At 43.8% G+C, this 26,160-nt stretch overlaps 1 protein-coding gene across 2 annotated transcripts in view; it reads left to right on the top strand.

Annotated features, from left to right (window-relative positions):
• The window catches only part of LOC121324996 (serine/threonine-protein phosphatase 2B catalytic subunit alpha isoform-like), a 224,008-nt gene that overhangs the window by 133,417 nt on the left and 64,431 nt on the right, over nucleotides 1-26,160 (top strand). For both annotated transcript variants that reach the window (XM_041267274.1, XM_041267275.1), the window contains exons 5-6: nucleotides 19,290-19,435; nucleotides 20,300-20,439. In XM_041267274.1, coding sequence (XP_041123208.1) covers nucleotides 19,290-19,435; nucleotides 20,300-20,439 — 286 coding nt within the window. The remainder of the gene's footprint in view (nucleotides 1-19,289; nucleotides 19,436-20,299; nucleotides 20,440-26,160) is intronic.

Raw genomic sequence — 26,160 nt, 5'->3', positions numbered from 1 at the left:
GGGCATTCAGAACAGAAAATAGGAGACACTTTTTTACACAGAGAATTGTGAGGGTCTGGAATCAACTCCCCAGTAATGTTGTTGAAGCTGACACCCTGGGATCCTTCAAGAAGCTGCTTGATGAGATTTTGGGATCAATAAGCTACTAACAACCAAACGAGCAAGATGGGCCGAATGGCCTCCTCTCGTTTGTAAACTTTCTTATGTTCTTATGTTCTTAATGTTAAAACTGTACAATGCACTAGTAAGACCTCATCTTGAATATTGTGTGCAGTTCTGGTCACCTCGCTATAAAAAAGATATTGCTGCTCTAGAAAGAGTGCAAAGAAGAGCGACCAGAATTATTCCGGGCTTAAAAGGTATGTCATATGCAGACAGGCTAAAAGAATTGAATCTGTTCAGTCTTAAACAAATAAGACTACGTGGTGACCTAATTCAAGCATTCAGAATTCTAAAAGGTATTGACAGTGTCTACCCAAGGGACTTTTTCAGCCTGAAAAAAGAAACAAGGACCAGGGGTCACAAATTGAGATTAGACAAAGGGGCATTCAGAACAGAAAATAGGAGGCACTTTTTTACACAGAGAATCGTGAGGGTCTGGAATCAACTCCCCAGTAATGTTGTTGAAGCTGACACCCTGGGATCCTTCAAGAAGCTGCTTGATGAGATTTTGGGATCAATAAGGTACTAACAACCAAACGAGCAAGATGGGCCAAATGGCCTCCTCTCGTTTGTAAACTTTCTTATGTTCTTGTGTTCTTATATGATAAATATGTTTCTCTCTCCGTCGCTCCGGCTGGCAGATCTCATAGTCCACCTTCCCTGAGTAATAATAAAAGTACCTTATCCCCTGGCTGAAATGTGCACAACCGGGCTCCTCGGTTATACTGGGTCTCCTGTCTGTGCTGTGCCTGCTGCAAATTGTCATGCGCCCATTTCCCAACAGACTCAAGATGTTTGCGCAGGTCCAACACATACCGGACGGTATTGGTTGAATTGTCCTGCTGTTCCTCCCACATCTCTCTGACCAGATCGAGCACGCCCTGGGTCTCCGCCCATACAATAGCTCGAATGGTGAAAACCCTGTGGAAGCTTGGGGTACCTCTCTGATCGTAAAGAGAAGGGGAGGAATCAGCTGGTCCCAGTAACGCACATCACTACGAATAAACCTGCGCAATATGTTCTTAAGGGTCTTATTAAAGCATTCCACCAAACCGTCAGTATGAGGATGAAACTTCGAGGTCCTAATGGTCTTAATTCCCAAAAGCTTACATGTTCCGTGGATTAGCTGGGACATAAAATTGGTGCCTTGATTGGTTAGTATCTCCTTGGGAATCCTTACCCGGGAGAAAACCTTCACAAGCTTGTTGGCAACAGATTTAGCGGACATAGATCGGAGGGGAATTGCCTCTGGATAACTCGTAGCATAATCCAGAATGACAAGTAGCTGGGTGTATCCTGTTACGCTCCTTTCTATTGGCCCATCTACGTCCATCCCAATACCCTCAAACGGAGCTTCCACTAGGGGCAAAGGCACCAGTGGGGCTTGTGGAATGGCTCTAGGGCTGGCCTTTTGACATTCCTCACAACGCTTACAAAACCGCTTGACATCGCTATCCAGCCCCAGCCAGAAGAACTGTGACACAAGCCTTGCTTTAGTTTTGTCCCTTCCCAAATGACCAGACAGGGGAATAGCGTGACAGCTGCAACAAACCTCCTTAAAGGGCTGAGGAATGAACAACTGATGACGCACTTCACCGGTCTGGGGTAATTGATCAACACGGTACAGCAGGTCTCGATCAATTTCCCACCTGAAACTTCTCCGACTCCCTCCATTGCCAGCCCTCATTCTTAGTGATCCGGCGCTCCCGTTTAGTTTTACGGGGTTTATATTTATGGCAAAACCATTCTGGAGCGAACCATTCTCTCCAATTACTTCCTCTTTCTTAGCCAATAAAGAGGTCCCGTCCCAGAACTACCGGTACTGGCAATCAAGGACATAATCCTACCTGCACCTGTGTCACCTGCTGGCCAATAGTCATACACACATTGATCTTGGGATAAGAGTGGACATCCCCATGAATACACTTAATATGCACCCGTCCCAGTATATGTTTATGCCCCGGTGAGATTAGGCTCTCCTATACTAGAGACTGACCACACCCTGAGTCCAGGAGAGCCTGGGTTTTTGTACCATCCACTGTCACAGGAGTAACAAAACCTGGGTGCTGAAGTGACTGAGGTAATTGAATGCGCCTACCTGCTCGGCTGAGGTCACACTCCATCACGGGGCAGTCCCGGGCGAGGTGGCCCACCTCCCTGCACGTCCAACACCTCGGTGGGCTGGTTTCTCTCCCTGAAGTTTTGGCAAAAGGGGGAAACACTGGAGCTATAAAAGGGGCTTGCCGATAAGGCGTCCGCGTGAGACCCCAGTCCGACACTGCAGCAGCCCTTGGGTATCCCCACCCTGCCCCAGTTTCCGGGCCGGGAGCTCCCGCCGACACCCCTCGACCAAATCCTGGACTACCCCTTCCCCCTAGTCTCTTCGCCCTCTGGGGCCAGTTGAGGGGACGATCCAGTAGCAGCACTCCTCCCGGGCCGTTTCGCAGGCGTTGGCTCCGCTGCCTGGTACTGCCCGGTCCAACGTATCTGGTGCCTGTCGCTGGACCCACAGCCAAGGTCCCAGGGCTAGACACTCCAGGAAGTGCTCCACCATGATCATCTCCACCACACTGGCTTTGGTGTTCAAGTCCGGGTTCAACCAACCCAGGGCGTAATCCTTCAAATGGTGGGCAATGGCTCGTGGGTGCTCCCCTGCCACAAACTGCTCCTCCCGGAATTTCTTCCGATACCCCTCCGGTGTGGCCCACGCGATAAAGGATGACTGTTTTCAGCGTGGGGTAATCCATCATCCGATCCGGGGACATTGTTCTCACCACTGCTTGCGCCTCCCCCGTGAGCTGAGGCAGCAGGTAGCTAGCCCACTGTGCTGGATCCCACCCAGCCGAGGTCGCCATGGCCTCAAACACCTCTAAATAGGCGTCGGGTCGATCTTCGGCCGTCATTTTTGTGGGCCGTTGTAACTGGGGGTCTGGAGCTGTTGGTTTAGCCGCCCCCTGCACTGCTGCGGTGAGCGTCTGGCGCAGGAGGTCCATCATCGCAGCAAACTGGGTGGCATCCATTGCTCGTCTGCTGTGGATGCACTGCTTGGGGCAATGCCAGTGAATCCCACTTCTCACATCACGTGTGGAAGGGTGGTGGGTAATTCACTGACCAGGAGACAGACAGGTGTACTTGAAAACACCACACAGGTGCCCAGTTTTATTTTTAAGGGTGTCTTGTTTCTTTTTAGTCCGCAGAGGGCGCTGTTGGTCCGTGGTCTGCTTACCAACTATGGTACACAGAACCACAGGAATACCAAATGATGGTAAGACAGTTCAGGGTGCAAACGCACTCGCAGGTGCTTCAAACAATAATTCAAAAATAAAAGGCACAAAAAAAAGGGAAAATAAAACAGTAACAAAACTATAAAGAAAAGGTGCTGCACTTGGCCCATCTACGCTGCTCGTGCGACCCGGATCATCGTCCTACGCTGCCAGCTAACTAGCCTGCTCAGCTATACTATTCAGGGGTCTGCCCAAGGGTTCCCCGCCCTCACTGTCTCACTCTGAACCTCCATTTCGTTCTCTCCGACTGGTTCTCGGTCGTGGATCAGCGCTTCCGCACTCTCGGCGCGTTTAAAAGGGCAGACCTGAGGAAACAACAGAGCATTAACTTATAGGGCTAACAATCTCCCCAAGACCCACCTCTCAGCCATTCAGAGAGGGGGAAAGTCCACACACCCACTTTCCCACCTCCCCGTGTCACTGCCATGACTCACAGGCGGTTGTTGGACGACTGCTGCCCTCTTCCTGCAGCACCGTGAACACGCCAGCAGAGTCAGCACAGATCTCCCCCTGCTACATTTGTATAGGCCTGGGGGCAGAAGGATATCTACATTGAATACTGCTGGTGCAGGAGGTTATCTACCTTCTATAGTGCTTAGTGCAGAAGGATATCTACCTTGTACAGTGCTGGGTACACAAGGATATTTACCTTGTATAGTGCTGGGTACAGAAGGATTTCTACCTTGTACAGGGCTGATTGCAGAAGAATATCATCCTTGTATAGTGCTGATTTAGAAGGACATCTACCTTGTATTGTGCTGGGTGCATAAGGATATCTACCTTGAACAGTGCTAGGTACAGAAGGATAGCTACCTTGTATAGTGCTGGTGGAAAGAATGATATCTACCTCGTACACTGCTGGGTGCAGATGAAGGATGACTACCTTGTATAGTGCTGGTGGAGAAGGACATCTACTTTGTACAGTAGTGGGTCCAGAAAGACATCTACCTTGTACAGTGCTGAGTGCAGAAGGATATCGACATTGAATTCTGTTGGCTGCAGAAGGATATCTACCTTCTATATTGCTGGGTGCAGAAGGATACCTACCTTGTACATTGCTGGATGCAGAAAGATATCTTCCTTGTACAGTGCTGGGTGCAGAAAGATATCTACCTTGCATAGTGCTGGGTGCAGATGAAGGATGTCTACTTTGTACAGTGCTGGGTGAAGAAGGATATCTACATTAAATTCTGCTGGTGCAGGAGGATATCTACTTTCTATAGTGCTGTGCAGAAGGATAATCTACCTTGTATAGAGCTGGGTACAGAAGGATGTCTACCTTGTATAGTGCTGGTGCAGAAGGATATCTGCCTTGTACAGTGTTGGTGCAGAAGGATATCTACCTTCTCTAGTGCTGGGTGCAGTAGGATATCTAACATGTACAGTGCTGGTTCAGAAGGATATCTACCTTTTATAGTGCTGGTTCAGAATAAAATCTACCTTGTAATTTGCTGGGTGCAGAAGGATATATACCTTGAACATTGCTGGGTGCAGAAAGATATCTACCTTCTACATTGCCATTTCAGAAGGATATCTACCTTGTACAGTGCTTGGTGCAGATGAAGGATGTCTACTTTGTACAGTGCTGGGTGCAGAAGGATACCTAAATTGTATAGTGCTGATGCAGAAGGATATCTAACTTATACAGTGCTTGGTACAGAATATCTACCTTGTAAAGTGCTGGTGCAGAAGGATATCTACCTTGTATAGTGCTAGCTGCAGATGAAGGATGTCTACGTTGTACAGTGCTGTGTGCAGAATGATGTCTACCTTGTCTACCTTGTACAGTACTGAGTGAAGAATTAATTCTACATTGTATAGTGCTGGTGCAGATGCATACATCTGCACCAGCACTATACAATGTAGATTTACCTTGTATGGTGCTGGGTGCAGAAGAAGGATATCTACCTTGTACAGTGGTGGTGCAGTAGAATATTTACCTTTTATGGTGCTTGGTACAGAAGGATATCTTCCCTGTATAGTGCCGAGTGCAGAAGGATATGTACATTGTATAGTGCTGGTGCAGAAGATTATCTAACTTATATAGTGCTTGGTACAGGATATCTATCTTACATAATGCTGGTGCAGAAGGATATCTACCTTAAGAACATAAGAAAGTTTACAAACGAGAGGAGGCCATTCGGCCCATCTTGCTCGTTTGGTTGTTAGTAGCTTATTGATCCCAGAATCTCATCAAGCAGCTTCTTGAAGGATCCCAGGGTGTCATCTTCAACAACATTACTGGGGAGATGATTCCAGACCCTCACGATTCTCTGTGTAAGTATCTCCCATATGATATTTATAATGTACATTTTTATTTCCTGCGTGCAGTACCTTACACTTTTTTCTATTAAATGTCATTTGCCATGTGTCTGCCCAGTTCTGAATCTTGTCTAGATCATTTTGAATGACCTTTGCTGCTACAACAGTATTTGACTCCTCCTACTTTTGTGTCATCTGCAAATTTAACAAGTTTGCTTACTATACCAGAATCTAAATCATTAATGTAGATTAGGAATAGCAGAGGACCTAATACTGATCCTTGTGGTACACCACTGGTTACCACACTCCATTCTGAGGTTTCCTCTAATCAGTACTTTCTGTTTTCTACATGTTAACCACTCCCTAATCCATGTACAAGTGTTTCCTTGAATCCCAACTGCGTTCAGTTTGAGAATAAATCTTTTGTGCGGGACTTTGTCAAAAGCTTTCTGGAAATCTAAATAAACCATGTCATATGCTTTGCAATTATCCATTATGGATGTTGCATCCTCAAAAAAATCAAGCAAGTTAGTTAGACACGATCTCCCTTTCCTAAAACCATGTTGACTGTCTCCCAGGACCCTGTTACCATAAAGGTAATTTTCCATTTTGGATCTTATTATAGTTTCCATAAGTTTGCATATAATAGAAGTCAGGCTTACTGGTCTGTAGTTACCTGGTTCAGTTTTGTTTCCCTTTTTGTGGATCGGTATTACGTTTGCAATTTTCCATTCTGTCGGTACCACCCCTGTGTCAAGAGACTGCTGCATGATCTAGGATAGCGGTTTGTAAATTACTTCTTTCATTTCTTTGAGTACTACTGGGAGGATCTCATCTGGCCCAGGGGATTTGTTTATTTTAAGAGCTCCTAGTCCCTTTAACACTTCTGCCTCAGTTATGCTAAAGTTATTTAAAACTGGATAGGAACTGGATGACATGTGGGGCATGTTGTCAGTATCTTCTTTTGTAAAAACTTGTGAAAAGTAATCATTTAATATATTTGCTATTTTCTTTTCTTCATCTACCATTTTGCCATTTGTACCTCTTAAACATTTAATCTCCTCTTTGAATGTTCTCTTGCTGTTGTAATATTGGAAAAACATTTTGGAATTGGTTTTAGCTCCCTTAGCAATGTTCATTTCTATTTCTCTCTTGGCCTTTCTAACTTCCTTTTTGACTTGCGTTTGCAGTTCCGTGTACTCTTTCTGCGTACTTTCTTTTTGGTCCTTTTTTAATGCTCTGTAAAGTGCCTTTTTTCGCTGAATATTTTTTTTAATTGAGCTATTAAACCATTTTGGCAATTTAGTTTTACATTTAGTTTGTTTACTTTAGGGATGTAATTGTTTTGCGCCTCTAGTACTACATTTTTGAAGAATAACCATCCTTCTTCTGTGGGTGTTTTCTCTATTTTACTCCAATCTACTTCTGTTAGTCTCTGTTTCATACCTTCATAGTTTGCTTTTCTAAAATTGTAAACCTTAGCTTTAGTCTTTACTTTTGGGGTTTTAAAAAACACTTCAAATGACACCATGTTGTGGTCTGAGTTTGCCAGTGGTTCTCTGACCTCTGTTTTAGTTATTCTGTCTTCGTTATTTGAAAAGACTAAATCAAGGCATGCCTCCCCTCTAGTGGGTGCCTTCACAAATTGTGTTAGGAAGCAGTCATTTGCCATTTCCACCATTTCAATTTCATCCTTCCCGCTACCCACCGGGTTTTCCCATTTTATTTGGGGGAAGTTGAAATCCCCCATTAGTATGGCTTCTCCTTTGCTACACGCATTTCTAATGTCATTGTATAACAGATTATTTTGCTCACCGTCTGAATCTGGCAGTCTATGGCATGCTCCTATTATTATGCCCTTTGAATTTTTGTCCGTTATTCTGACCCATATTGATTCGGCTTTATTTTCTTTACCCAGGTTTAACACCTGGGCTTCAAGATTGTTTCTTATGTATAGCGCTACCCCTCCTCCTCTTCTGTCCTGCCTGTCTTTCCTATACAGTGTATACCCACAAATATTATATTCGTCCCCATCACTCTCAGACAACCAAGTTTCTGTAACACCTATCACATCATAGTTACCTGTTAGTGCAGTAACTTCAAGTTCTAGAATTTTGCTTCTGATACTTCTAGCATTTAGATAAATGCATTTAATGGTTGTCTTACCTGAGTTGTTGTTCTTGTTTTGATGCGGTCTCCCTTCTGTTTTTTTGTTGATTTCTCCCCCCTTGTATGGTGCTGAGTGCATAAAGATATCACCCTTGTATGGTGCTGAGTGCAGATGAAGGATATCTACTTGTACAGTGCTGGGTGAAGAATGATATCTACCTTGTACAGTGCAGAGTGCAGAATGATATCTACCTCATTCTGGTGCTGGTTGCAGAAGAAGGATATCTACCTTGTATTGTGCAGGGTGCAGATGAAGGATGTCTACCTTGTATAGTGCTAGTTCAGAAGGATATATACCTTGTATGGTGCTGGTGCAGAAGGATATCTACATTGAATACTGCTGGTGCAGGAGGATATCTACCATCTATAGTGCTGAGTGCAGAAGGTTAATCTTCCTTGTATAGGGTGGGTACAGACAGATATCTACATTGTATAGTTATCGCTACAGATGAAGGATATCTACCTTTTACAGTGCTTGGTGCAGAAGGATATCTACTTTGTATAGTACTGGGTGCAGAAAGTCATCTACCTTGTACAATGGTGAGTGCATAAAGGATATCTACTTTGTATAGTGCTGGTGCAGAAGGATATCTACTTTGTACAGTATTGGGTACAGAAAGACATTTAACTTGTACATTGCTGGGTGCAGAAGTATATCTATATTGTACAGTCCTGTATGCAGAAGGATATCTACATTGTATAGTGCGGGGTGCAGATGAAGGATGTCTTCTTTGTACAGTGCTGGTTGCAGAAGGATATTTAACTTGTATAGTGCTGGTGCAGAAGGATATCTACATTGAATTCTGCTGGTGCAGGAGGATATCTACCTTGTGTAGTGCTGGTGCAGAAGGATATCTACTCTATATAGTGCTGGTTCAGAAGAATATCTTCCTTGTATAGTGCTGGGTACAGATGGATATTCATCTTCCATAATGTTGGTGCAGAAGGATATCTACCTTGTATAGTGCTGGGTGCAGATGAAGGATATCTACCTTTTACATTCTTGGGTGCAGAATGATATCTACCTTGTATATTCCTGGTGCAGACGGATATCTACATTGAATACTGCTGGTGCAGGAGCATATCTACCTTCTATAGTGCTGAGTGCATAAGGATAATCTACCTTGTATAGGGCCGGGTACACAAGGATATCTACATTGTATAGTTCTTGCTGCAGATGAAGGATATCTACCTTGTGCAGTGCTTGTTGCAGAAGGATATCTACCTTCTATAGTCCTTGTATAGTACTGCGTGCAGAAAGACATCTACCTTGTACAGTGGTGAGTGCAGAAAGGATATCTACTTTGTACATTGCTGGGTGCAGCAGGATAATCTACCTTGTATAGGGCTGGGTACAGAAGGATGTCTACCTTGTATATTGCTGGGTGCAGAAGGATATCTACCTTGTATGGTGCTGGGTGCAGAAGGATATCTACATTGTATTCTGCTGGTGCAGGAGGATATCTACCTTCTATAGTGCTGAGTGCAGAAGGATAATCTACCTTGTATAGGGCTGGGTAAAAAAGGATGTCTACATTGTATATTTCTTGCTGCAGATGAAGGGTATCTACCTTGTATAGTGCTGGTTGCAGAAGGATATCTACCTTGTACAGTGCTGGGTGCAGAAGGATATCTACCTTGTACAGTGCTGGGTGCAGAAGGATATCTACCTTGTACAGTGCTGGGTCAGAAGGATATCTACCTTGTACATTGCTGGGTGCAGAAGGATATCTACTTTGTACAGAGTTGGGTGCAGAAGGATATCTACCTTGTACAGTGCTGGGTGCAGAAGGATATCTACCTTGTATAGTGCTGGGTGCAGAAGGATATCTACCTTGTACAGTGCTGGTGCAGAAGGATATCTACCTTGTACAGTGCTGGTGCAGAAGAATATCTACCTTGTACAGTGCTGGGTACAGAAGGATATCTACCTTGTACAGTGCTGGTTCAAAAGGATATCTACCTTGTACAGTGCTGGGTGCAGAAGGATATCTACCTTGTACAGTGCTGGTGCAGAAGGATATCTACCTTGTACAGTGCTGGGTGCAGAAGGATATCTACCTTGTACAGTGCTGGTTCAGAAGGATATCTACCTTGTACATTGCTGGGTGCAGAAGGATATCTACTTTGTACAGAGTTGGGTGCAGAAGGATATCTACCTTGTACAGAGTTGGGTACAGAAGGATATCTACCTTGTATAGTGCTGAGTGCAGAAGGATGTCTACCTTGTATAGTGCTAGGTGCAGAAGCATATCTACCTTGTATAGTGCTGGGTGCATAAGATTATCTTCCTTGTATAGTGCTGGGTACAGAAGGATATTTATCGTCCATAATGTTAGTGCACAAGGATATCTACCTTGTATATTGCTGGGTGCAGGTGAAGGATATCTACCTTATGCAGCCCTGGGTGCAGAGGATATCTATCTTGTATGGTGCTGGGTGGAGAAGTATATCTACCTTCTATAGTGCTGGGTGCAGAAGGATATCTACTTTGTATATTGCTGGGTGCAAAAGGATATTTACCTTGTATAGTGGTGAGGCAGAAGGATACCTACCTTGCACAGTGCTGGTTCAGAAGGATATCTACCTTGTACAGTGCTGGGTGCAGAAGAATATCTACTTTGTATAATGTTGGTTGAGTAGAAGGATATCTACCTTATAAAGCGCTGCTGGAAGAAGGATATCTACCTTGTATAGTGCAGGTTGCAGATGAAGGATGCCTACCTTGTATAGTGCTAGTTCAGAAGGATATTCATCTTCCGTAATGTTGGTGCAGGAAGATATCTACCTTGTATAGTACTGGGTTCAGAAAGACATCTACCTTGTACAGTGGTGAGTGCAGAAAGGATATCTACCTTGGATGGTACTGGGTGCAGAAGGATAATCTGCCTTGTATAGGGCTGGGTACAGAAGGATATCTACATTGTATAGTTCTTGCTGCAGATGAAGGATATCTACCTTGTACATTGCTGGTGCAGAAGTTTATCTACATTGTATAGTGCTGGGTCCAATTTCAAAGATTTTACTTAGTTACAGTTCATATAAGGACATCAGTCAATTGAAATAAATTCATTAGGCCCTAATCTATGGATTTCACATGACTGGGTATGCAGATATGCATCTGTTGCTCACAGATACCTTAAAAAAAAAAAAACTTAGTGGCGTGAATCAGAAAATCAGTCAGTATCTGGGGTGACCACCATTTGCCTCATGCAGTGCTATAGGTCTCCTTCGCATAGAGTTGATCAGGCTTTTGATTGTGGTCTGTGGAATGTTGTCCCACTCCTCTTGTGCATAGTTGCTGGATATTGGTGGGAACTGGAAAATGCTGTCGTACACATCAATCCAGAGCATCCCAAACATGCAGGCCATGGAAGAACTGGGACATTTTCAGCTTCCAGGAATTGTGTACAGATCCTTGCGTCATGGGGCCGTGCATTATCATGCTGAAACATGAGGTGATGGTGGTGGATGAATGGCACGACAATGGGCCTCAGGATCTCGTCACGGTATCTCTGTGCATTCAAATTGCCATCGATAAAATGCAATTGTGCTCGTTGTCGGTAGCTTATGCCTGCACATACCATAACCCCACCGCCACCATGGGGCACTCTGTTCACAATGTTGACATCAGCAAACTGCTCACCCAAGCGATGCCATACACGCTGTCTGCCATCTGCCCAGTACAGTTGAAACCGGGAATCATCCATGAAGAGCATACTTCTCCAGCTTGCCAGTGGCCATCGAAGGTGAACATTTGCTCAATGAAGTTGGTTATGACGCCAAACTGCAGTCAGGTCAAGACCCTAGTGAGGGCAAGGAGCACACAGATGAGCTTCCCTGAGACGGTTTCTGACAGTTTGTGTAGAAATTCTATGGATGTCAAATCCACAGTTTCATCAGCTGTCCGGGTGGCTGGTCTCAGACGATCCCGCAGGTTAAGAAGCCAGATGTGGAGGTCCTGGGCTGGCGTGGTTACACGTGGTCTGAGGTTGTGAGGCCGGTTGAACGTACTGCCATATTCTCGAAAACGATATTGGAGGCGGCTTATGGTAGAGAAATGAACATTCAATTCTCTGGCAAAAGCTCTGGTGGACATTCCTGCAGTCAACATGGCAATTGCATGCCCCTTAAAACTTGAGACATCTGTGGCATTGTGTTGTGTGACAAAACTGCACATTTTACAGTAACCTTTTATTGTCCCCAGCACAAGGCGTACCTGTGTATTGATCATGCTGTTTAATCAGCTTCTTGATATACCACACCTGTCAGGTGGATGGATTACCTTGGCAAAGGATAAATGCTCACTAACAGGGATGTAAACAAATTTATGTACAAAATTTTAGAGAAATAAGCTTTTTGTGCATATGGAAAATTTCTGGGATATTTTATTTCAGCTCATGAAACATGGGACCAACACTTTACATGTTGCATTTTATATTTTTGTTCAGTGTACCTTGCATAATGCAGGTGCAGAAGGATGTCTACCTTGTACAGTGCTGGGTGCAGAAGGATTTCTACCTTGTACAGTGAGTGCAGAAGGATAATCTACCTTGTATAGTGCTGGGTACAGAAGGATATCTACCTTGTGTAGTGCTGAGTGCAGAAGGATATCTACCTTGTATAGTGTTGGTACATAAGGATATCTACCTTTTACAGTGCTGAGTACAGAAGGATATCTACCTTATATAGTGCTGGTTGAGATAAAGGATGTCTACCTTGTATAGTACTGGGTACAGAAGGATATCTACCTTGTGTAGTGCTGAGTGCAGAAGGATATCTACCTTGTATAGTGTTGGTACATAAGGATATCTTCCTTGTATAGTGCTGGGTGCAGAAGGATATCTTCCTTGTATAGTGCTGGGTGCAGAAGGATATCTACCTTGTATAGTGCTGGTTGAGAAGAAGGATGTCTACATTGTATAGTGATGGGTGAGCAGTGAAGGTGACCTCGCTGGTTGGTGGTCATCTTCTCCTCCAGGAAATCAGGGTTACAGTAAATAACCTAACATTCCTTTCAATTCAAAGACAACCACCAAAACATTACATATGGGAAATATCTAAGTATACGAAGGACGCATCAGAATCGCTTATCCCTAGGTTAGCGGTGCAAGCGTGCAACCTCAAGGATCCTTGTGGCTATTGAAGACAAAGAAGGAGCTACCATATTCATATTCACCTCTAGTGGAGCGCGCAGCTACTCTCACAGGTGGGGGTAAGCCAGCACTGTCATACGCCACAGAGACTGTACTCACAATCCAGTGGGACAATCGTTGTTTTGAGAGGCGTTGTCCTACAGTTCGTAAACCATGACAAACAAAGAGCTGGTTAGAATGACGCAGAGCTCTTGTTCTATCTATGTAACATCTCAATGCCCATACTGGGTAGAGGAAGTTCAAGAACTATCCTCTGAAGAAGAAAACGACTGATTCATGTGAAAGGCTTTGATCACCTTGGGGAGGAAATCAGGCTTTGTTTGCAGCAACACCCTGCTGCAATCCTCCCAAAGCCGCATACAGAAGCTCACTGACCAACTTTGCTGAGGGGATAGCAAAGAGGAAGCACAGTATACATTGGAAACGCTATGTCATGCGAAACGCACCGAGCGCCATGCACTGAGTAGCTCATGCACCGGAGAGCTATGCGCACCAAGTGCACCAGGCAATGTGCACACCGAGCACAGAGGGACCGTATGCACCAAGGCACTATGTTTGCTGAGGGCACCGCAATACTATGGGCTAATTGTGTACCGAAGCACCGAGGGGCAGCTGAAGCAGCGGTGCCTACCCTAACCACGGTTAGTCACACACCTGATCAGCGAGTAGCATATACCAGGGGACACACAGGCCAAAGCCCTGGCGGGTGAATCTGTGGATGAAGCACAAAAAAAATATATAATAGGAGTGGGGAACACACTACTTTTGTTGTTCGATTATTTATTTATTTATTTTGAAGGCCCAACACACCGAGGTGGGCGAGCCGAGTCAGCCGGCGAGGTCTATTCTACAGCAGGTGTAGTAAAAATACAGCCCCGTGGAGGACAAGGCCTGCTGTTGTTTGTTTTTTTGTTTTGTTTTTTAACCTAGCTGCTGCACAACACAAGCAAGCCGGTATTGCGTGCAACAACAACAACATATATATATATATATATACATATATATACACACACACACACACACACACACACACACACACACACGCAGTGGCTTGCAAAAGAATTCAGACCCCTGACCAATTCTCTAATATTACCGAATTACAAATGGTACATTGAAATTTCGTTCTGTTTGAAATTTTATTTTTAAACACTGAAACTCAGAATCAATTATTGTAAGGTGACACTGGTTTCATGTTGGGAAATATTTTTAAGAAAAATTAAAAACTGAAATATCCTGCTTGCATAAGTATTCAGCCCCTGTGCTGTGGAAGCTCCCAGTTTGCACCAATGAAAGGAAAATGAAGACCAAAGAGCATTCTACAGAAGTTAGAGATAAAGTAATACAAATGCATAGATTAGGGAAAGGGTACAAAATAATATCCAAGTGTTTGGATATCCCAGTGAGCACAGTTGGATCAATAATCAGGAAGTGGAAGCTGCATCACACCACCCAGGCACTGCCAAGAAAGGCCGTCCCTCAAAACTCAGCGCTCAAACAAGAAGGAGACTTGTGAGAGAAGTCACAGAGAGGCCAACAATCACTTTGAAGGAGCTACAGAGTTCAGTGGCTGGGAGTGGAGTAATGGTGCACCAGTCAACCATACCAAGAGCTCTGCATAACACTGGCCTGTATGGGAGGGTGGCAAGAAAGAAGCTGTTACCAAAAGGTACCATCTGAAAGCACGTCTGGAGTTTGCCAGAAAGAATGAGAGCACCCAGCTGCGATGTGGGAAAAGGTTCTGTGGTCAGATGAGACCAAGATAGAGCTTTTTGGCCAAAACTCAAAGCGCTATGTGTGGCGCAAACCTAACACTGCTCATGCCTCAAGACACACCATCCCTACAGTGAAGTATGGTGGTGGCAGCATCCTGCTGTGGGGATGCTTCTCATCAGCAGGGACTGGGCATCTTGTTACAATTGAAGGAAGAATGGATGGAGCAAAATACAGGAAAATACTGCAACAGAATCTGCTTCAGTCCGCTAAAAAACTGAAGCTTGGGAGGAAATTCACCTTTCAGCAGGACAATGATCCCAAGAACAAGGCCAAAGCAACATTGAGTGAGTGGCTCAAGAACAAAAAGGTGAGTGTCCTACGACTTGAAAATTGCAGTTCACAAGCGTCGTCCAACCAACCTGAACAACATGGAGCAAATCTGCTAAGAAGAATGGGCCAAAATCACTCCTACACTGTGTGCAAAGCTGGTACATACTTACCCCAAAAGACTTAAAGTTGTTATTGCAGCGAAAGGTGGGTCTACTAAATATTAATGTGTGGGGGTTGAATACTTATGCAAGCAAGATATTTCAGTTTTTTATTTTTCTTAAAAATATTTCCCAACATAAAACCAATGTCACCTTACAATAATTGATTCTGAGTTTCAGTGTTTTAAAATAAAATATCGAACAGAATGAAATTTCAATGTACCATTTGTAATTCAGTAATATGAGAGAATTGGTCAGGGGTCTGAATACTTTTGCAAGGCACTATATATATATATATATATATATATATATATATATATATATATATATTATATATATATATATATATATATACACACACACACACACACACATATACAGTACCAGTCAAAAGTTTGAGTACACCTGCTTGAAACCAGGTTTTTCAGAAAATGACTGCTGTGGCCAAGACCAAACGATTTGACGAAACTAGCACTCATGAGGACCGAACAAGGTCAGGCAGGCCAAGGGTGACCTCAGAATCAGAGAACAAGTTAATTCGAGTCACAAGTCTGCGAAACCAGTGATTAACTGCCCCTGAAATACAAGCTAAGCTAAATGTTACTAGAAGTACAAATGTTTCAACATCAGCTATTCAGAGGAGATTGCGTGAAGCTGGCCTAACTGGAAGAATTGCTGCAAAAAAAACATTGTTAAGAGTGCAGAATAAGAGGAAGAGACTTGCCTGGGCCAAAAAACACAGAAACTGGACATTTGAGGAGGGAAAGCCGGTTTTATGGACCGATGAGTCAAAATTTGAAATATTTGGGTCCAACCTCCGAGTATTTGTAAGACGCAGAGAGGGTGCGCGCATGTATGGTTCCCACTGTCAAGCATGGAGGAGGCAGGGTCATGGTCAGGGGTTGCTTTGGTGGTGACAGAGTTGGTGATCTTTACCAAGTCCATGGCAAGCTCAACCAGCATGGCTATCATAGCATACTTCAGAGGCATGCCATTCCATCAGGATTATGGCTAGTTGGGCAGTCCTTCATTCTTCAGCAAGATAATGACCCGAAACACACCTCAAAGTTGTGCAAGAACTATCTGGCGAAGAAGGAAAGTGAAGACAACTCAATCTAATGACCTGACCTGCCCAGTCTCCAGACCTCAATCCTATAGAACTTGTATGGGACGAACTGGACAGAAGAGTCAAAGCAAAGCTACCCACAAGTGCCCTACATCTCTGGGAATTGCTGCAGAAGAGCTGGGAAGACATGTCGGGCGATTTCCTGCTGAAACTTGTTAACCGAATGCCTCGTGTTTGTGAGGCTGTTATTAAGGCAAAGGGTGGCTATTTTGAGGAATCCAAGATTAAGAAACAATTTTAAATTTTCTTGAACATTGCTTTGATACTCCTTATGTTTTGTTTTGTATATTGTAACATGTGTTTTCATTTTCAAGTATTTACAGAAACGTATACGACGTAAAACATTGTCAATTATGAAAAAAAAACCTAGTTTCCAGCAAGTGTACTCAAACTTTTGACTGGTACTGTGTGTGTGTGTATATATATATATATATATATATATATATATATATATATATATATATATATATATATATATATATATATACTGCCACACAACAGCTAGCTTAGTTGCTTGACAGTGGGGGTATAGCAAAGCCTAGCCCTGGCGGAGGACATGCTCCCACGCGAGTGAAGGCTTAAAAAAAAAAAAAAAAAAACACCACTCACTCCTTTAAATCAATACTGCACAGGCAGTCGACCACAGATAGGAAGGCAGCAGCCAAAATAGTAATTAGCCATTACCTTTAACTGGGAACACCCTGTCAGAACAGGTTCAGAGTTAGTTAATTTCAACAGGTGCAATTCAAAAAAGTATAGCCCCCCGTGGCAAAGTGGTTGATTGTGTATAGGTGCAGGAGTGATACAGTGCGCAATGAACAGACAGAGATTTGTAATCCAGTTTAGAAAAGTACTTTTATTATTTTATAGAATCAGGTCGGGTAAATAATGGTTTTGCAGTCCCAAACAATAAACACAAATATCCCTCCCACAATCTACAAACACGGTCACCAGTCCTGGGTGCATGCTGTAGTGCTCGTGGTGGGTGATACAGTTTAATGCGTGACAATAGTGTAGTGTTGTTCCGGGTTTTATGCTGGCCCTTAGCGACAGCTTCGTAATGTATTAGCCATCTATTAATACACAAGCAACAATTACAGACAAGACAAACAAACACTCACGATAGGTTATCACAAATACTGCACAGGTCCTTCCGGGTTATTTCTCATTATGGATGACCCTTTGGTAAGCGATTGCAACCGCCTCTCCAATCTACGGCTGCCACGTTGTTTCCCTTCCAGGTCAATGCATTCTTGCAACGGAGTTTTGCCTTCCAGAATCGCCGACTTCCCGACCCTGGGAAAGAACTGTCAGACCAGCCCATCCAAAGAACTCTGTTCTCGCTGCTTAGAGCCCTCACAGGTCAGGAGGGAGATTTACAACCAAGATTCATTATATTTCTGTCACACTCCCTCTAAGCATTTATAGTTGTATTTCATTTGGCTCTGAACATGCGCAGTCTTAATCCTATAGAATTAACCTATACAATGAATAAGTCCCTGCAATAGGAACCCTAATACCGACCTCACACTGAACTCCTTCCAAATGCATATCTATGCACAGAATACAATATTACATGTTTATTTTAAACCTTATTCAGGGGAGTGCAAGTTTGCAGCCAGTCTTTGCTGGGGATTATACAGGGAGCATTACATTGACTTTGGTGCTCCCACAGGTTATGGAGACAGAACTGACTGGTACTGTCTCTCCTCATCACACAACAGACCCTACTGACCAGACAACTCAAACTTTTTCTCTATCCCTAACTAAAACTGGATGTCTAAGCCGCTTACCAGTGAAACAAAATAACACACTTCCACAAGCACAAAGAAAAAGGTTCACACAGTACCTTTTACAGACCACACAGGTTTCTTCACTGTGACAGCTCCTCTCTCTCCACACAGACTGGAGACTGCCCTGAACAAACATGTTGGTGCTGTTTAAATACCTGCCTGCTACAGGCAGGTGGCATCAATTAAACACAAATGATTACACCTGCGAGCACAGCCACACCCACACATATTTCTCTGGCAAGAAATTAAAATTAATCCTATCCCTGCTAATCACCAACAGGCAGAGATGCACTCTGCCACACATAAAATGAAAATAATCTATTTTCTCTTTACTTGTGGCACCACACACACCTGCTTAGGATTACACCACACACACCACATAGGATTCCACCTGAACCCACGCAGTTTCCTATGAGATGTTTTGTTTAATTGAAAAATTAAATAAAATAAAAAAACACCTGTAAAAATTCAGTTCAGTTTGGTTGTTCATTATTACTTTCTTTTAATATGGAGTCAGTTACAGCTAATGTTTAAAATGGAAGGCATTAGAGTTATTATTTCTCTAATTCTCAGCTTTGTTTGAACATATAAATCTTCTTGCATGCAGTCTCTTGCTATCACGTCAGCCTTTAAGTCTGACAGGAGCAGGATGCTGTGATAAAGCAACTTAAGTGAAAAAAACAACTAAACCGGTCCTGAGGGTAACTACATGGAAAGGGAACGATGAACCCAGCACACACGTAACTCAGAGTGTGTGCTGGAAAGGGAACGATGAACCCAGCACACACGTAACTCAGAGTGTGTGCTGGAAAGGGAACGATGAACCCAGCACACACGTGACTCAGAGTGTGTGCTGGAAAGGAAACGATGAACCCAGCACACACGTGACTCAGAGTGTGCGTTGCAAAGGGAACAATGAACTCAGCACACATGTGACTCAGAGTGTGTGCTGGAAAGGGAACGATGAACCCAGCACACACGTGACTCAGAGTGTGTGCTGGAAAAGAAACGATGAACCCAGCACACACGTGACTCAGAGTGTGCGTTGCAAAGGGAACAATGAACTCAGCACACATGTGACTCAGAGTGTGCTGTTTCACTACAGCAGGCCTTGTTTCCACTCCTTCTTCTTCCAGGTAGAATCAAGTATTCGGAGCAGGTGTATGACTCCTGCATGGATGCATTCGACTGCCTTCCTCTGGCTGCCCTGATGAACCAGCAGTTCCTGTGTGTTCACGGAGGCTTGTCACCTGAAGTACACACTTTAGACGATATTAAAAAGGTGAATATAAAGGAAGTGCAATGTATTTGATAATGTTCCTTTGAGAAGGAAAGACAGGACCTTATTCAACACTCTTCAGGTATTGGTCCCCTTTCTTTGTTTTACCTGCCTGTCCCAGGTTAGAAGTAGACATTCATGGCTGTTCACCGCACTGCAGGGCCTCTTCTTCTCCCTGTTCACACAGAACAAAGGCCAATCCCAAGCTGCTGTTTCCTGCAACCAAATACAGCAGACAGCATGTCCCAGATGGAGCGTCTTACTAAATAACAGAAACAAGCACAAAACACAAAGCTAATGAAACTAGGAACGCACATGAGCAGGGCCTCAGTCCTGCCACAACCCTCAATTACAGTAAATATAAAAATCTGAAGCACAATGAAACGACAGGGTTAGCTGTACATATTGACTTATTAAACATCATGGTTTATTTTTAAAAGAAGTTAACGCCGCTCTCAATGTCTTTTAGAATTTGTGTGAGTTGGTAGTCATGCACAAGATAACACTTATGACGTGTACTGGAATGTTCTGAAATATTTTTCATTGGCTGATTTATGATCTGTACTGCCTATCATTGCATAATCAGAAGTATAACACTGCCTGCTTTATGATCTGTACTGCTATCACTGCATAATCAGAAGTATAACACTGCCTGCTTTATGATCGTACTACCTATCACTGCATAATCAGAAGTATAACACTGCCTGCTTTATGATCTGTACTGCTATCACTGCATAATCAAAGTATAACACTGCCTGCTTTATGATCTGTACTGCCTATCACTGAATAATCAGAAGTATAGCACTGCCAGCTTTATGATCTGTACTGCCTATCAATACAGAAGTATAACACTGCCTGCTTTTATAGTTAGACAGGTTTAAAGAACCCCCTGCATTTGGGCCAATGTGTGACCTGCTGTGGTCAGATCCTTTGGAAGATTTTGGAAATGAAAAGACCCAGGAGTTCTTCAGCCACAACACTGTCAGAGGCTGCTCATATTTCTATAGGTAAGGCTTCTTTTAGCAATTCACTTATTATACACAACTACTGGATCACATTTTTTCAGAAGCATAGTAGATATTCTCATGCCTCTTTTCCACTGACAGCTGAGCCACGCTGGAGCTCTACCAAGCTCTCATGGTGCATTTAGGGAGAACCTGGGTTGTTTTTGCACTATAGAGCCGAGCCGTGCTACTGACGTCACACACAATGACATTGTTATTAATTATCTCAGTTTGCCAAAAGATGCGCAAAAAACTGATGTTCAAAAATTAATAGACCAATGGTACAGCTGTATCTTGTATCACTATATTTTGTAAATATATTCAGGAATTTCTTTCCACAAATTTTATTGATTATATCGACTTAATAAAGTTGAATTAGTTCTGTTCAAGGGGAAAAAGAAGGTTTTAAAAATATGATTTTACAAAGACATCCCGTTTAAGGATAGTTGTAGTTTTTCTAGTTGTTTTTTGTTTGGTTGCTTAAAAGAAGCTGTGCGAGTGCAACAAGAGCCTAGTTGTATGCATGGTACAGTATTTTGTTTTACTATATTTTATGTAAATAAGTTTAGAATTTTTTTATTTTCTGCATCTGTTCTTTATATTAATATAATAAAGGTCAATGATGAGAAATTTGGTAGGATTTGGTGTTTTTGAGTGTGTGAGTTAAGTGTACCGTAACCGCAGTTTATGTCCATTTGCTTCAAATTGTCAGAAACGTTCTCATTTCTGATGCACGACTGCACATCTTCCTGAACATTTCTATCTGCCCACAGAAAGTAGAGCCTGCACTTCCTTAGCGTCCCTAGGCTGTACTTTTCTCTCATCCCACTCGCTGCCCGAAGTTTCACGGTTTGGTTCTCATTCAGCTCGACAAATAGCCAATGGAGACGCACCTGTACCCATGCCGTACCGAGCCCTGAAGGGTCGGGTGTGCCAGTGGAGATGGACCCGTACCGTACCGAGCCTTTACAGGTTGGGTGTGCCAGAGGAGAAGCATCCGTACCGTACCGAGCCCTGACGGGTCGGGTGTACCAGTGGAGATGCACCCGTACCGTACTGTACAGAGCGCGCACGGGTTAGGTGTGTCAGTGGAGAAGCACCAGTACCATACTGTACTGAGTCCTCACGGGTCGGGTGTGTAGGTGGAGAAGGGGTATCAGAGTTCAATTGGTCTTGCTAGTTCAGCAACAGCGGTATAGACTTTTAAATACCATGCCTGTCAGCAGGATGTGCTAACGTGAAAAGCAATGTTTACAGTACAGTACAATACATGTGTATACTCCATAAACAGACAGTTAAAGAAACGACAGCATATACAGTAAATTAAGTAATTGAGACAGCATTCTGGCTTAAGGTTAGGGTTAAGGATAGGGTTAAGTTTAGGGTTAAAGTTAGTGTTTTCTGAAATATAAAGTCCGAACTTCATACCTGTGTAAAATAATGTTCTTCCGAAATTCCAAAAGATCCCACACAGCAAATGCTTAAGTGCAAATTAAAATTTAAACACTTAAATAAGTTACATCCAGTAATTGTGAGGTATGATACAAGTATGATATATATTGTGAGGTATGTATTTTTTCCATGTAAGTCTATATCTTTCAGAGCAGCTGTAAAGTTAACTAAGGTATGTTCTAAAGCTGTCTCTCTCTCTTTCATCACTTGCTGCTCTGTTTTCAAAATGGAATCGGCTGTGTTTCAAATAAACCTCACCTTACTGGTTAGTTTGAGGCACAGTCACCACCATCTGCACTTTCATCGAAATCGCTCAAAGCTAACACGCAAATAGGACACACCCCAAAAGTTATGCTGACCACTAGCTCTAACGCAAACAGTAAAGGACTGAGCAAAGCATGTCACCAAAATCAGGGACAAGCGCATTTTGTGGTTTGCCTCTTTATCTAAATTGGGCCCCATGTGTTTGTCTCTAAACTGCACATTGAGATGTGTGTAGAAGTGCAACAAGGGTAAGATATATAGAATTATTATCATAACTACAATTACTTCAAGTAAAAGGGGAGACAGCACCTGCCAGTGTCTACTTCTAAAATATATTCCTTCCTTTTTCATTTGTAACTGCGCATACGAAGTGTGAATGTATGTCATGTTGTTCTATTGCCTCCATGGTTCTGTGGAATTGCAAGCGAGCCCCTAGTGGTTTGCCAATTAATTTGTCTTGCTCTATTTTTTACACAAGCAAAGACATGTCAGATCTAATTGCATGTAATTTTGACTGCCTTAAACTACTTTTCAAATGTCAGGGGCATTCAGTAAAGAGGTCAAATATATCCAAAGGCAAGGTACCAAGTCTGTCATTTTTTTATGTGAGTGCTCATTTATTAAAAACATGTAAATGTTCATTAATCTTTCATCCAAAATGTAGAGCACCCCAGTCTACCTCAAATAAGGTCTGTATTGTTGTGTTATTCAATTGCTCTTCAGATGAGAAGGGCATAATAAAAAATAATATCGCAACCAGTTGTACATAATATCCATCAAATAGTAAAACTCACTTGACTGCACCTGAAATTGGACTTTGTACAGTTTTGAATAGGCAGAAACAGACATTCTAACACATGTTATGGACAGTGGTTTTCAAACTTTTTAGGCCCTGTACCCCTTTCCAAAAAATCTAGTCTACTGTTAACCCTCATCTGAGACAGGGTCATAATATACCTATGAAAACAGAAAAAATTTTATTTTCTAATTACTAGGCTTAAGTACTTATTGATGTTAACTGAAAACATATATTTTTTTAAATGTTTACCTACCAATGTGATGGGCGTATCTGCTTTTTATCACAAATTTCAGTAAAACTACGCCCTGATTTAATAAATGCAGCCCATACACAAGGGTATGTTATTTTGTATTTTAAAAGGAAAGAATAGGACTTCAAGTTTTTAAAAAAATTAAGAGGGTCACTAAAAAAAAAAAAAACAGGCCTCGATTTACTAGCTCAGAAGGCACACAGGGAAAGAGGAGGGGCTAGAGTTCAGCCAATTACTGTTCATGGAAAACGTAAGGTTGCGCTTGCAACCCCGATTCTCGAAGAGAAAATAGCCATCAACTAATCGCCATCAGGTGATAGGATTATGCTGAGCTTAATATAAAGCTGCCTTTAGGCCTCCATAGCTCTGATGTCAGCCCCTCACCCCTCGAGTGCTGAATGACTATGCAGAGCATAGGATTTCAGCCTCTTTTGCTTCACCATGCTGCTTTATGGCTATTTTCTCTTTCAGAGAACTGGGGTTGGATCTGCAGCCTTACGTTCTCTTTCAATTCGAAAATAGCCATCAACTAATGGGTACTGTGTACCAAAGCAGTTGCAAGGGAGACCATGAGGCAGTAGGACTTGATCGGTCTACATGTAAAAAATATACACTGAACAGCGCCTCAGAGTGTGGTTCAAAGGACATGTCCTAACACTGTTCTACGAACAGAGGGTCTTTAACAGTACGATATTGTACCGGGATACTCTTACCACATGGGTAACACTGGAGAGTGTACTCAGAGAGTACAGTAGCCTAATCCAGACTAACACTAAGTGGTCTCTTCTACTGTTGTAATAGAATCCAAGACCAATGCTCCAAAAAATGGAGCAGGGGAATCCAGTACTTTCAGTCGGTAGAACATTGTGAAAGTGTGTGGCATAGCCCAGCCAGCCGCAGCACATATTTCCGACACTGGGAAACCTCGAAAGAGGTCCCAGGATGTTGCTATACCCCTGGTAGAATGCTCCTTCAATTGTCCCGGGGGGGGGGGGGGGGGGGGGGGGCAGTAGATTCCTAAGCCAGAGCAATGGCATCCACTATCCAATGGGACAGACGTTTAGACAATGCCTGACCCAGCGTTCTAGAGTCATAACACACAAACAACTGTTTAGTGTGACCTGATTTAGCTATCGTCTCTGAGCTGCCGTGATCACATCAGGGAGCTGCTTGATAAGGGTCGCCTGATAGAGAGCCTGCTCAATATGTTAGAAAGCCTAGCTGCTTGGGATCAAGTAGCATAAGCTTTTTTGAGGTGTTCTCTGTAGTCCTATATTGTTTATTTGGACGTTGTAGGTCCTTGGTTGGCCCAATGCCTGGCGCCTGTACGAGGACTGCAATTGCAGAGTCCACCGGGGGGACGGCTGCCAAACTGGCACCTTCCGCTCCTTGCATGGAAGAAAAAACCTAAGCTTCGGCAACCGTACTAGGTGCCGAAGCTGGATTGGACCAGGAAGTTCTGACAGTCAGGGAAAGGGGACAGTGTCCTGCCCTTCACTGGCATAGCCGAGGGGAAACAGGAGCCCTGAGGCTGTGTCCCTGGTTGTCGAGCCGCTCACTCAACTAGAGCCTTAAACACAGGCTCTGGAGATGACTCCGGTTCCTGTTGCAGCTCATCCAGCAAGTTTCAAGAACGTCCCTCCTGTATGAGCTCATTGCCAGAAGCCTGCAGAGAGAGGATCTCCTCTTCGTAGTCTGAGATGAGCGGCCGGAGAACCGGCGCAGCTGTGGCGCCAGAGGCCAACAACATGCTCATTATGAGCGACTGTTGCCCCATTACAACCTACATAAAGCGGCCAGTCTGGTTCGTGAGGGTCGAGATCCCACTTGGTTGGTCTCTACGGGACCTGGAGTGTACTCTCTTCCTATCGGGAGGTGAGCCTTCCTCTGGTAGGCAAGAAAGAACGTCATCCAAGAGATGGGGAGGGTGACCTGGATAGTTGCAGGCAGCCTGGGGATGGTGCTGTTCCACCTGAAGGGGGGACAGACAAAGAGTGAGATCCCCTGTTGGAAGGAGATCGCAGTCCCACTGCCCTGTAGCCTTGAGGACCCCCATATTATTCTGTCGGTCAAAGCCGAGGCAGCATGTTCTGGTCCCAGGCATGAAACACAAAATTCATTCAGGTCCTCTGAGGGCATGTTCCCTTGAGATGCCCAATTAATAGACTTAGCTCACCGCTACCACTCCTGTGCAGACTAGGGAGGCCGAAAACAAAGCATGTGCCGTCAGCTGACCTCTTCTTTACACACTGAGGATTCACCATCCAGGCACCCAGGAGCTACAGTACCGGAGGACAACGCAGCTCCTGGTCAGCTAATAGGCAAGCCCGGAGGCGCCCGGCCAGACTATACAAGGGTCGCTGGTGTGCAGTGAGCCGAGGACACCCTTGCTGACCCCCCCCCCGGTAACACTCAACAAATTGAGTGCTGCCTCCTGGGAACTCCCATCCACAGTCGGCTGTGGAATAGCCCAGACTTGAACCGGAGACGTCCAGGCTTTAGGGCGCATCCTGCACTCACGCAGAGCGCCTTTACGGGATGCGCCATTCAGGATCCCCAAAATAGACTTAAAAAAAAAAAACGATGAAAATTTAGATCGGGAGATCTAAGCTAACGCACGGGGTACAGAAACTCTGTGTGTAGCTGGTGCCTGGAGCAGGCTAGGGTCTAATAAAGACCGCTGCTATAGTGTTTCGTTAGGCCCAAGGCCAACACAAACCTTGTGTTTCTCTCTGAAAGAAGAAAAACAAAAGTGTTAGTTACAAGTAATAACAGTAAGACAAGTGAATAACAATAAAACTCAAATAATAACTAGAGAGACAGGCTAAAAGAGTCAGCAAGCTGAAAAAGAGTGAGAGTGCTCAATAGTAAGTGACTCAGCCGAGTGCTTAAGGGGCAGTGCCAGCCGGCACACGGAATACAAGAGCTAAAGCGGGTGCAAAAACCAACTGAGCCCGGT

The sequence above is a fragment of the Polyodon spathula genome, chromosome 12, assembly GCF_017654505.1.
Source record: "Polyodon spathula isolate WHYD16114869_AA chromosome 12, ASM1765450v1, whole genome shotgun sequence".
Lineage (NCBI taxonomy): Eukaryota > Metazoa > Chordata > Actinopteri > Acipenseriformes > Polyodontidae > Polyodon > Polyodon spathula.
Note: the sequence above shows the minus strand (reverse complement) of the source record. Positions and strands in the feature narration are given on the sequence as shown.